Source organism: Psittacula echo, assembly GCF_963264785.1.
Source record: "Psittacula echo genome assembly, chromosome: 1".
Lineage (NCBI taxonomy): Eukaryota > Metazoa > Chordata > Aves > Psittaciformes > Psittacidae > Psittacula > Psittacula echo.
In genome coordinates this window covers 108,160,677-108,174,321 of record NC_137735.1, presented here as the reverse complement: position 1 = coordinate 108,174,321, position 13,645 = coordinate 108,160,677, and the positions used below count along the sequence as shown (strand labels likewise).

The 13,645-nt window shown below is 38.4% G+C and overlaps 1 protein-coding gene across 1 annotated transcript in view; it reads right to left on the bottom strand.

Moving 5' to 3' along the window:
* Positions 1-569: 569 nt before the first annotated feature.
* Positions 570-13,645, bottom strand: part of LOC308226754 (rho GTPase-activating protein 8-like) — a gene marked incomplete at its 3' end in the record, with an annotated part of 50,980 nt that continues 37,904 nt past the window's right edge. The window contains exons 9-12 of the mRNA XM_080628777.1: positions 9,650-9,727; positions 8,854-8,982; positions 6,039-6,142; positions 570-767 (exon numbers count right to left, since the gene is read on the bottom strand). Of these exons, the coding sequence (XP_080484903.1) occupies positions 570-767; positions 6,039-6,142; positions 8,854-8,982; positions 9,650-9,727 (509 nt within the window). The remainder of the gene's footprint in view (positions 768-6,038; positions 6,143-8,853; positions 8,983-9,649; positions 9,728-13,645) is intronic.

Sequence of the window (13,645 nt, the reverse complement as noted above, 5' to 3'; positions counted from 1 at the left end):
CACAACTGCCCACAACTTTTGCTGTAAAACAAGACACTTGAATATATAGAAAAAATAGTTTAGAAATTTTAGTATCTTAAAAATTTATTCCATCTTTATTAATAGTAAAATTTCTAACAAACTTGTATTCAGATAACAAAATTAAAATCCAAACAAAAAAATGAAGAAAGCTGTACATTCAGGAGTGATCCAGAACTTAGCCCTGCCCATGCAGAAAATGATGGCACATAGTAAGGTCTCCAGATCCCCAAAGAAACGAAAGACTGGCATATAGTGTCATGATTTTAATACACCAGTTTTTGTAAGCTGCTCAAGTTTAATAAGGGAATTCATTTTGACCTGTTGGTCTTTGAATGCTCATGTACATATTCTCCCATATGTGATAAGAATATATGGGGCAGTGTGCTTCTCCCAATATCTTTGGTATTTGGCAAGTTATAGAAACTTTGTATACTTTACTCTGTAAAGTTTTCTTCACAGGAAAGAACCCTGAATATACAGTTCCCACCAGCTGAGGCATGGAGACCTTTCCCTCAGGCAGTCATACTCCATTTTCTTTTCTGGAAGCATTAAGGTAAGATCTCACCAGGCACTGTTCGGGAGTTGAATATATTCATGTAGAAATCTATCAGTAGTTCAGTGAAGAGATTCAGAGGTACCAGAGCACTCAGAGAGGCTGGTCCTTTTGACGGCCAGATCAAATTCAAACCAAAGACACAGGCCAGGCTGGATGCTGTCATTCTGTTATATATGCTCTCCTGTGAAACCTGGGAAAATATAAACATGAACAGATGTATGCAGACAGGTGCCACAGAGAGTGAGAGACAAGACACCATCCTGAACTGAGAATGAACTAATAATGGGAGTAGACCCTGGCCACAGTATATTGCTGACTTCTTAACAGCCTCAGGGCTGACTATGTAGCCTTGAGCTATGGGGCTACTGGAGTCTGTGTTCCTCAAGTACAAGATAAGATGTCAGTAAGCCAAGCAAAAAGGCTGAACTGTTTCCTTGTGGGAGGAAAATTGTTTCCTATCCTTCTATATGGAATCTATTGTTATCTGCTGAGGGGTGGGGAAGGACAGCATAAACAGCTACCCCATCTGCTTCAGTACTAAGTTCTCTAAAGAATAAGCCTTGAGGAATTGTGGAGCTGTTTGCAGGGGTTTAGAAGGAATTTTTTTTCTCCCACGGATGCATGACTTCACTTCCAAGCACCTCAACATCCACCCAATTCCTCTGAAGCAATGGAGGTGATAATGAGCTATAGGTAAAATACACAGCACTGAAGCCTGTTCTGTGCCTGGATGATGTTTTCTGCTTCTGTCTGTGAATGTGAGCTCAGAATTGGGTAGCAGTAGATACGATTTTTTCTCTGTGTGAGCTTGGCAGGGAATCTGTGTGTGTTTTGCTCTCCTGCATTGCATGACTGGTATCCTAAACCCCATATGGCCTGGGTGTCCTGTCTGACAAGTTCTCTGCTATTGTAAGGAGCCAGCAAACCAAAGGTGCTCTTGATTCTTCCTGACCGAGGTAATTCAGTTCTTCTCAGGCTGATGCCTGCAGTTGTTGATTAGTAATCTTTCATGGAAGACCATGCTGTTGCAAACTGTTACTCTGAAGCTGTCATCTTAGAACAGGGAATTATTGAGCAAAATCTCTCATGTATTCTTCCAGCTACAATGTCAAGTGGAATAGGAAAGCAAAAATTCTCCTTCTGAGTGCCTCCTGAAAAAGCAGTTCTGTAGTACTATGAAAAGCCTGAGGACACTAGAGGAAAATCTCTAAAAACTTTATGATTATGTGAACACTTCTTAGCATATGCATAAACTCCAGTTGCCCTCTGCTTGGTAACACAGGTTTCATTCCCCATCATCTGAGGCAGATAAACCTTATCCGTGAGTCATGAATGAGGTTGACACTTAGGAATTCAAGAGAGACACAGGCACCTTGCTTCACTCCAAAATGCACAGCAATGCCTTCCTCAGCAGATGCAAGAAAAAGTGTGTAACTGATTCCAACTCTCTCCACAATAAGCTTTGCTGGCTTGCCAAGAGCTGCAAGCAGGAAAACCCTGTCACAACAGTGGTAATGGCTTTATCCCTTCCTGAGGGGACTGGGCTACACATCATCTCACCCCCCTCACTATTCCAATGCCAGATTTCTTTCTTGAATGACACGAACACATCTACTTCATCTACAACACCATGATGAGCAGCTGATATTTTCTTCCCAAACTAGACCATGTAAAGGCAGCATGCCTCCTTATGGGCTACTCCTCTAAATAACTGCACCCCAAAGCTATGTTCTATCCAAGAGGTACAAATGACATTTAGCATTTGGACTAATCCCCTTGACTCCTTTGATTCCTTCACAAAGTTAGTAACCCTTGTCTCAGTTTCAGTTGAAAATATACTTGATCTGTCAATTTGACAAGCTAATAAAAGAAAATTCTCCAAGGACCAAGATCATATCTTTGAAGGAATCATCTGAACATGACCGAAAAATATTACAACAAAGAACTACACAGCTCTACTTTGTTGGCTTTCTCCCTTCACCGGAACATGTATAGAAAAAACAGTAACTAATGACAGCCTATATTGAAAGGCAGTCCTCTAGAAAAATAATACTTGTCCATTGTAAAACTCATTGCTGGGAATAAACACATTGCCATATCAACAAATGCAAAATATACATCTTCACTATCCTAAAATAAATACCAAATTCATCCCAGCAAAATTGTGATGATTTTGGATTCCATTAATTTGCATCCCTGCACCCTCATGGATACTGCAGGAGACAGCCACTATACTACCAGACAGCCACTATACTACCTAATGAACTTAGTGACATGCAGAGGGTAGAAACAGCTGATTACTATCACACTTTAAAAATGCCAAGGACATCACCATCTCTTTGGTTTCTCAGTCTCAATGCGGAAAGGAACTCCACAAAACATTTTCAAAAGAAAATTACTAGATATTAAAACACCCCCACAAACTGACTGGAAATATAAGTTTCTATCCTCCACTCTCAGCTACCTTGCAGACATGCCAACTGCTTGTGTCTGCTCTGTGAGGCTTAGTCATCTAATTCTTCCCAACATGCCCTGTCATCTCTAGCCACCCCCAAGCTTTGCTGGTGCTTAATTACACTTTCCAATTGGACGAGCAATTGAGACAAAACAGTAATTCAGAGCACTTTTTTTTTTCCCCAGTGTGCATTTGGCTTTAACTTTGCTGCTTCAGTTACAGATCTGAAGCATAGCTCATGGGCCCCAAAACCTTGTCTATTTCTTCTAGTTGGTCCAAGTCTGACATTTTGAATTTGGCAGGTTTTTGCAGTGGTTCTTTCAGCCAGCTCAGCCTCCCTTCCCCTGCATCAGGCATGACTGCAGCGGCAGAAATAAGCAGCAGAGAGGGAAAGTGTGTAAGTGTAGAGGCGGCTGTATCAGCTGGTACCAAAACAAAGACATGGCTATAAAACCACAATCTAAATTATATTATTGTCTCTACAAACCTTCCTGATTATTTAGCCTTAGAGTGTTGTGGAAAGTACAATTACAGTTTTCTACTAAATGGTTTTTGGCTTCAGAACTGGATAACTGTAGCTCTCTGACTGCTTTGCCAAATGATTTGCAAGAAGGCTTCTTTGAGCCCTTAAAGTTTGCATGTGCATTCATAAATCCACTTCACTGCATGTGCAACACATGGCTTGTGGAAAACAAACACTTGTTTGCACACCCATCTTTTGAGAAATCGGCTTAGCGAGCACTGACATTTTTTACAGATATAATTCAGGGACTGACTTGTGAAAATGGACTTTGTTTTCCCTCTTGCTCCTGGTTGCCCAATTCTGCCTAAGAACCCCAGTCCACTGCAGCTCCAAGAGTCCACTGCGAATCCCTCTCTAGTGATCAGATGCACTACAAAGTGGACATGGGCAGCTTATACCTTTCACAGTGCTCTGGGTAATAGCTGGCAAAATCACTGCTAATCTAAGGTTAAAGGGTTTGGACCCATTTCTGAAATTCAAGTCTGTTACTTCTGTAGGAGTAGCACTGTCTCTAGCACTACTCCAGCTCCAAGTTCCTTGGACTAGAAGGAGCTGTTTCATTAAGTAAGGGGGTTGAGACTCCAGAGAAAATAGGGATTTTTTTTTTAATCCTGTCTCCACAAGCCTGTATCAAACTTGGAGTGTTCAAAACCCGCGTCTAGTGATTACAATTCATCCCACTTCATGAAGTTACCACAAGTACCTCTTGCACTACTCAAGGCTGAGCTCATGGAAGAATTAAATTGCCTCTTATATGTAAGAAGGTTGAAGCTTGCAGGTAAAAACTAGGATTATTGGTAGAGTGGTCTGTTAAAGTTTGAATTGTGGCAGCTTGTGCAGCACACCAATCTTCAATGAATAGCAGTCTCTAGCTCCTAGATTGTTTCACGTTCCCTTGACCTTTCCAAATGCAAATATTCCCTGAGATATTAAGGATGAAAAGCCATGGATCAGCAAAAATTGCAGATCTGAGCACCAGTATCAACTCGATGCTGTGCTTTACCTAACAAGGCATACTCAAAAATAATGCTATGTTCTGTCGCCCAATTACAGAAAACACTATGTAGTGCTTTTGCACATCTCATTAACACCTCAAGTGCTCAGCTCTTAAGAAGTGCGTTGAGATGGTGCATCTATTATTGGAATAAAGTCACTTACACAATTCATAACACTGAGGAGAGATATAGTTGCTAAAATAATAGCAAATGACATGAGTGTTTCCTTAATAGCATTAGAGTTCAGCTAAGCAACAGTAAATGAACATGTGGGTATTACAGGAACCTTGCAAGTGCCGTCAGAGTGAGGGTGTATCAAGGTGTTTCCTTCAATCTTGCTTTCCTCTAGTATTTTGATAGAAAAAGGGATTAAATGTACTTGTTTCTGAAATATGCTATTGACTAGAATATGGAATACATGATTGTAGCCTAAAAACAGTTACTGAGGGCGAATTTCTTCACTGGTGAAAATTGGTGTCATTCCACATACATTGCTTTGGTGGGTGATTAGGACTTTTGAAGGCTACCTCACTTTATTTAGGTGGCAGCTACACCATGATCTTCAATTTTAGGCATCTGGATTTGGAAAATGCAATCTAGAGGAGGCAACGCATTGGATAAGGCAGAAGGAAGGGAAATTACTATGTTTTCCTGCACATAAACTGGCAACAAAAGGATGTCACTAAGCTAACCATACAACTGTTTGTAATGGGTTTTCCCTAAACCCTTACACTTGCAGAGATTCCAAAAACTGGGGTAAAAAAGAAAATTAACAAATCAAAATGTAGGACAAAAGATGTATAATTTTATTAACCTGAATCATACCAAAAATCCTTGCAAAATGGCATGTTTGAAGTTTTTCATTTAACACTGTATTAAATTAGAGAATGAAAGGCTATTTTAAATAGCAAAATGTTATTTTTAAGGTTTAATATAAAATATTTTGCTGACTGTTGCTCTAAAGCTCATTAATATTTCTGTCATTTTCTAAAATGACACTAATTTATTTGTTGTTTTAATTGCCCAAGATTTATACTTTGGAGGAAAAGGTGATTTCACCTAATTTTCCTCTGGCATCAAAAATTACACAACTATTTTTTCTGACTTTTTTTTTTTTTTTTTTCACTCCAAAATAGGAAAAAACCCCACTAAATCAATAAAAACATACATTTGTGGAGTGGAGAGGACAGGACTTTACATTTTTCAGTGCAGACAGAGTTCTACTAAAATTTACCTAGTAGTTTTCATTACATATAAAGAATTTCATGGGAAAGGGATGGCCAGATCATTGTTTAGCACTAACTTTTACTAGAACTGAAGGGCTCTGCATTTAGAGTTCATTCCATTGACAAGTACTGCACAACGACCTCACCATCCTTTCTAAACTGCTCAGTTGTATTTCCTGTGGAGATGTCACATGTTGCATTAACAAGAACAGATTTGGAAATGAAAGACTAGTGGTATTTTGGAAATGTTGCTTATACTCACCAGATGAAGGAAGCATATCAGATACTTTAGAACAACGTAATTGTGCTCAGGAAGTCCTTGAATGATTTGTTTACATCTGGTGACTCGTAAACTGCTCTCCACACCTGCAATGTCAAAGTCAGTTCAGTCTTAACTCCAAAACATCAAAATACTACCAGAAATAATACCTTATGTGTATCTGTTGGAATTACTTTAAATAGCTGTCTGTAAAATTGACCACAAAATTCAGCTCTACTGACCTCCACAACCACAGTAACAGTTAGGGTTATCCCCTTGAATGTACCTATCTTATTTTGTATTACCATATATCTGGCTAAGATATATGATAAAGTATCTATATATTATATACTAACTTCCAGAGTATTGATAACTTCCAGAGTATTGATTCAGTGAAATAGCCAAAATAATTTACTTGCTAGAGAGGACTTTCAAAGGTCTTGATTTGAATCCCATTATCTCTCTACACACTGAATCGAGACATCTACTTTTTATGCTTTGATTTTATTCTTGCTGAGACATAGTCCTGCCCAAAACACTCTTCTGGCACTTTACGAACTTTAAAAACACTTTTAGGATTCTGAAGGAAACTCTTCTGTCTTGGCAAACACTTATTAGAAAGTCACTTGAGTGGGTAAGAATTTTCTAGAGATGAACCTATGCACGTTCATTAACCCATTTCTACAGGTGCGCTAAACCAGAACCAGACCCCAAACTCTTTGCACCATGTAGACAGTCTGGGTGAGCATTATCCTAACTCTGGACTATATTTCAAATGCTGTACCAAGTGGTTTGTTGTTGTTGTTGTTTTTGTTTGTTTGTTTGGTTTTTTCTGAACAATATTGTAATTATTTTGGTACTGAAAATTTAACACCAATTTGGAAAAAGGTCTGATCATTCCTGACCTAACTAGCCCATCTGCTCTGATGGTTTTTCTACATTTGTTGCACTTCTTTCTCCCTGACACAGCTAGAGGCATGCATAAGAATGTGTGCATGCACAAACTTCCAGCATGTTAAAAATTCCCTAATGCTCTGAGTTAAATACATGAAACTATACTATGGTGAGCCATGTTGACATTTTTCCCACTGCAAAGCTACTAGTTCCCATAAAACAGAATAATCTGAGCCAAATATTTTTTTGTCAGCCTTCTGCAGAGTAAATAATGCAGGCAGTTTAGCATACTGGCTAAAGGAACTCCTGTTAGCAGCTTTCATGACCAAAGAAGTTATTTGACAATTAGAAGCTTCAGGATTTTATTAATTTTTCAATCACTCAGCTAATTGATTTCACAGGTCTCATCAATAACTCTTTAAAAACATGTTTCATAGAATTCACTAAAGAAAAAGTTTCACCATAATTTCAAAGTACTGGAAAGCAAAGATACTCTATTCCTGGGTTTGCAGGTTAAGAGTTGTAATAGATACATCACAACTCTGCTCTCATGTCTTCCGCAAGACAGAATGAGAATTTTCAAATCATCACATGACAGCTGTCTGCAATCACACATCTTCAAAGCTCCCTTCTGCACTGTATTCAGGCTTAAGATCTTTTACAGGATATCACTACAGCATCAAGAAAAGATAGTGGACATCACACTTCATAGCAAGAAAGCCCAATCACAGAACAGTTCAGGTTGGAAGAGACCTTAAAAATCACTAGTTCCAACCCCCTGCCATGGGCAGGGACACCTTCCGCTAGACCAGGTTGCTCAAAGCCCCGTCCAACCTGACCTTGAACACTTCTAGGGATGGGGCAGCCACAGCTTCTCTGGGCAACTTGTGCCAGTGCCTCACCACCCTCATAGTGAAGAATTTCTTCCTTCTATCTTTGTATTTATTTGGGCACAGTACAAGAAATTTTCCTAGAATACAGTATACCTAGCTACAGCATACTTGCTGTATTTCCACACTTTACAAACATGTAGCAATTGAGATTTATCCCCAGTCTGAATTACTTTAATGCCCTGCCCCAACAGCAACAGTCATTACAAGTGATGATTACCTACACTTTGAAGAACATCAGTCCGTGGTTACCAAGAGGTACGCTAACAGACTCTGTTGGAAGCCGTACTCCATTTAGATACAATTTCCTCAAAAAGCAGCTTTGCTTGTGAGTTGTGACTGGGAGCCGTATGGGTTCCCTGCTAGCCTGTCTATTGCCTGGATGGCAAAATACCAGTCTCTACAAGTACTAGGTACTAACTCCCAGATATTCTGGGATCTCAGATATTCAAGCCCCATGTGTTAAGGGTTACCCTGCCAGCATTGTAAACTCTAGTCCCTGACAAAGGCCACATAATTGAAGCTTTACAATTCGTAGTTTCATGTGTGCCAGATCTTTAGATAATCAATGTCTTCTCCTGGCTTTAGATTCTTTCTTCCCCAATATGTTATCCCATGGGAACAGTTGCAATAAAAACAATCTCCTCCAAAAAATTTTGTTTCCACAATTCTGCCAACCCTGCTACTAAAATTAAAGCTGCTTTGACATAATCTGCATCACTGAGACTGACTCAGTGCTGTGCCATGATATAAAAATGGAGCCCTCACAGTGAGAAGTCTGATCCGATTCTTCATAATACAGCATGATATACAGATAAACCACTAAACCCTGTAAAAGGCAGAAAGGGTCTTTGTAGGCCTGACCACTTTGCTCTGGCACAGATTACGGGGTTGTCCATCCATGGCAGCAGTGAAGCACTGATAATATTATATATCCACAACTGTGTCATGGTTACCAAACAGCAGAGATTACGCATTAGCCTGGTCCACTTCAACTTGCTATGTAAATTTTTCTAAAACTTATTTATACTTACTTGTTATTCCAATGATATGATCATAACACTCAAATGTTAGCAATGGCTGAGGAAGTTCCCTAAGGAAAGTCTTTAGGATAACAGCAGGAATATGGATATCTTGATAATCATCGAAATTCACAGACTTGCCTTAAAGGAGAAAAAGAAGAAAAAATGGTATTCAATCATATGTTTTACTTTTGCTTTAAACTACTGCTTAAAAACTGTTTCACTGTTAGAAACTGTACATTTTGAACAGAAAACCTCTTGGCTGTCTGCTGCTAAACTCCTGGGATTTTATTTCGTATTTTTCATAGAGTTTTATTAATTTTTTTATAAGAGATTTTCCCCAAAAAGGCATTTCATAAAATGACTTCATAGGGAAGTCAGTGACTTTCAAAATTACTTCACTGTATTTCATAAATTAGGTAAAATTATATTTCCTTGCCATAACCATGGAAAAAACACCAGAGGCAAAATGACAGAGATATCGTACTTTGTAACTACAGTATAGTGAAAAGAGGCAATATTAATGTTCTGGAAAAAAAAAAAGACCATTTTTGACTCTTACCTTATCATTCATTAGCTGCTACAAATATTGTAAGCTCTGGCTTGACATCAACTGATGACTTGCTATTCAGTAAGCATTAGGTGCCTGCTGCTGTCTTTCAGGTTTCTGTACTAGTGCTTTTATTATTCTATGTTACAAAAGTTTTTGTGATTAATTATAAGAAAGGTAGCATTTCCGCTTCACCAACAAAACTAAGATCAACAAAGCCCACACGCTATTTCTAGTGATGGTATGATGATAGCTTACCCTGATTGTAGAGTTTCTGAACATCTTTGATAGTCTGGATGCTGGCTGACCTTCTGAAGAGGCCCTCTACTTGTAGTCCTGAAAAACAATTAATGCAGGTCTCATCTGTAGAAGTTGTCACTCTCTTGTTTTTCTCTATAGGCTCACTTGAAAGGAGAACAGAGTGATACACTAATTTTTTGGAAATAAAGTCCTTAAGAATAGAAAGTTGGATCAAATCATGTTTCAGCATTGCCTACAGCACATTCTTTGATGTGTCACATAGAAATAATACCAACTTTCCTTACATGTTTTAGAGTGTCTTGCCAATTATAATTTTTCATCAAAAGTAGCTTTCAATTGCACCTACTAACATACAAGCGATTTAGATTTATACATTTTTTTTTTATATACTCACTCTAACTCAGTGTATCTGAAAAACTGAGCACCAAATCACACCAGTAAATTTGCTATTCTTCTTGCTTTAAACCTTTAGCAAGCTAAAAAGGGAATTTGCAAAGATTTTCTAGGCTCCCTCTTCTGCCAGTGGGCGAGACAAGATCCTTTAGGCTAGGGAATATTTCATAGGATCTTTGGATGAGAGAGCATATTTCTTACCATGGGAGGTGTACTGGCCTCCCCATTGTAAAGGTAGTCTGGGGCAGACCATTGCTCTCTCTGGAAGCCAGTGGGAGTTAGCACTCTGCCTGCCCAGGGTATTTTGAAATACCTGATTCTAGTGTTGAAGCACTTATGAAATATTTATCATAAATCTCCTGTTGTGGACTAACCAAAATCTGACTTCAGCTACAGAGGAAAAATGTTAATAAATTGCACCCAATCAAGGGTCTAATTTGGACAACAACTTTCAAGGTAAGTTATTAACCTGAACAATTATGCAGAACAGGACTGGGACAAGAAGTGTTACTTTTCTTGAGACCTGGGTTACACTTCTTGCCTTTTAGTTTGGTAAAATCCCCATTGCCCTCTCTCTCCTTCTCACCAGTTTGTGCTGTTCCTACCACTCTGCAGGTTGTGCAGTTTGGCTCACATGTAGCCTGAATTGGAGATTCCTGCTGGAAGCAGAGTAATGTAAAATACTAGCCTATGCTGGTCTGACAAAACATAAAATTGTTGATATATTTGTCCTTCTAAGTCAGTGGGTTGTCTGCCGTGCTTCTTAAAATATTAACAATTTGTCAACAATGCTTACAGAATAATAGGTAGTACTGTTGATATGAATTTAGATCAATATACTAAAAGAACTGATAATGTACTACTGATGTAAATTTTCATAGACTTCTTTGAAAGACTTTTGCAAAGAACCCCAAGCTCTACTTGAAAGTGCTCTGCTGACCAGATTTAGAGGCTTAGCTGGAGTTTAGCTGAAAATAGCTCCTAGTTACTTTCTAAGCATTCACACCCTTGCCTGTTAAATTTCAGGTTGAATGCTAAAACTTCAGCCCATGCATTCAGTACTAGAAGGAGTACGACTTTTCAAACTACAGTATCTAAGAAGGACATATGTGGTGACTAAAGGAACCAAATGGACAATAATTTTGATCTATTTGACCACTTGCCTTATTCCCGATCAGATCATACTTCAGGTGAATAAAATTACGGCAAAATAACATCACCATAGTAAAATTGTTCCATTAGATTTATAGTGCCACCAGTCTAAAGACATGGCTTCAGAAGAGGCAGTGTGAACAGTGAGCTAGTCAAGGTGTTGCCCTCAGCAAACAAGAACAACAATAATTTCCTGAGAATTTGTAGAAATTTATGCTGGCTGCCAGCGGACTAGGACTAAAGGTTTCTGTAGAAACAAGTTTTTCAGAAAAACAACATCATAAACGCTTGCAATTTGGTTTGCAGGAATTAGGTTAATAGTTAATGTTGTAATCTGATGTGAATCTCACTGTATAAACTACAATGTAATAAATATAAATTTTTAACACGTTTATGCCTTTATTGGCTAAGCTTTCAAGAGTCTAATTAAAGACATTAATCTGTAGCACAGACAGCAGCTGTACTTGCCTGGCCCTGCATCCCATCAATGTTACTGTAATGGCACATAACACTAAGCTCTTCTTGGGTATGTTTTTGAGAGAAGGGAAAAGCAACTTTTACCCTCATCTGCAGAAATCTGGGATACAGGCAATATCTGTGCTTCTTCCAGAATTCATTTACCATGTCAGCTGAAATGAATCAATATACAGCAATTTGTTTGATCACAGGTGGCAACAAGCCAACTACCAAAGCAGGTATCTTCAATCCTCCTTAGATTTTTGGGCAACCTACCCAAATGACATGACACTAATTAAATAAAAGTTACTGCAATTCTTCAGGAAAAAGAAAAAGCTATATTCTTCTTCTACAGTAAAAGAACCACAATAGCAAAAGAGCCACCTCTTTTTTTGCATAAAAGATACTCAGACCAGAAAATAATATAGCAATTTTTAAATAACATAAGGGTCATAACTTCAGCCTACTTGTAAAGAGAAATGAGTCAACAGCAGTTATGCTGTTGAAGGGAGAAAACGATAAGCCTGGGTCCAGAGACAGTCTTTTTGCAATATATTTTCCTGAATTCTGTGATATGCCATGAACTGAGAAGGATACTTTTTTTGGAAGTCTGTAAGCGTATTAATTGCTTTCAGTGCTTTCTGTGTTTTTATGTAGGGCAGGGAAAAGCTACCTGAAAACATGATGGCATTTCCCATGTAACAAAACCTGAACAGCAGTAGCATATGCCTCCAACTGTGATCTCATAATAAGGGATGGGAAGGAGGAAAGCAACCTGAAGCCTCTCATAGGTTATTCCACTGTGATGGATAAATACACAGCCTTATACACAGTCAGGAAATATTTTCTTCAATCTTGTCTCTTCTTTTTCAGACACTGGAGGAAAAAAAGCTACTTCTTGGAACTACCATAATTAAGCTAACACAAGGTGCTCACACTAAAATGAAATGAATCCCTTTGTCTTCTTTTTTCAGACAAAATTCATGCTAGAGCTACCAGAGTTAAGGGATGAAGAAACAAAAATGGCTAAGGATAATCCTGGTCATTACAGCTCAAAGCATTCAGTTTTGTCCTCCTAAAAACATCATTTTGAAGTAGCCTATTTAATTTTTGTTAGTAGTGTTTTTCAATCAAATCCCATTTACAGCATGACTCATGTCAGCTGTCTCTTTAAAGTGAATTTGTGTGTGTGTGTGTGTATGAGTTGAACTATTTTGCTATTTATAGCATGGGTAACACTGTCCATACAGAATACCAACTCTGGAGCAGTAGTGCTTGCCAGAACACTGCTACAGGATGACTGACATGGGCTTTCCAATTCTGATAAACATGCAGCTGTGTGTCACTCATGTACTCTACCGATGCTGCAGAGCCTCACACAAATCAGCACAAACTGCTCCCTGCACTCACCAAAAAAAAGATAGATAGATAGCTAGACAGATAGATAGATAGCATGGACTTTTGCTACCCTTCACTAAAAAAAAAAAAGAGTGAAATTTTATTTTAAATATTAAGTGTGGGGAAAACACAGTGTGTGACTAGTGAAGGAGCCATCTGTATTCAATGAAAAATGGTTCTGCGATTGAGAACTTAACTGAGTAATTATTTCAATGTCAGTAATCATAAATGAAAACAGGCAGGCACTTCATTCCACATTGAAATAAGATGGTTTTTACCACAGTAGGCAAAATTTCACAGTACAATGACACAACTTTGTCACATTCTGAGTTAATAAACTGTTACTAAAAATACTTAACTCCCTTATGCCCCCCCAATCAGTTGTCCCAAAGGAAAGACACAGAAAATCAAAACTGATAAAGATAAATTAAAGCAACACATGCTGTCACATTGCTGCAAACTTGTCAGAGAAAGGGAGATGAGAAAATTACATTCTTTCTCTTTCAGTCATCCCTGATTTGAGGGTTGCTGGCACCAAAAACCTTTGATAATTTGTCTGCTTTCAGAAGACAAAAAGCAGAGTGAGCATCTAAA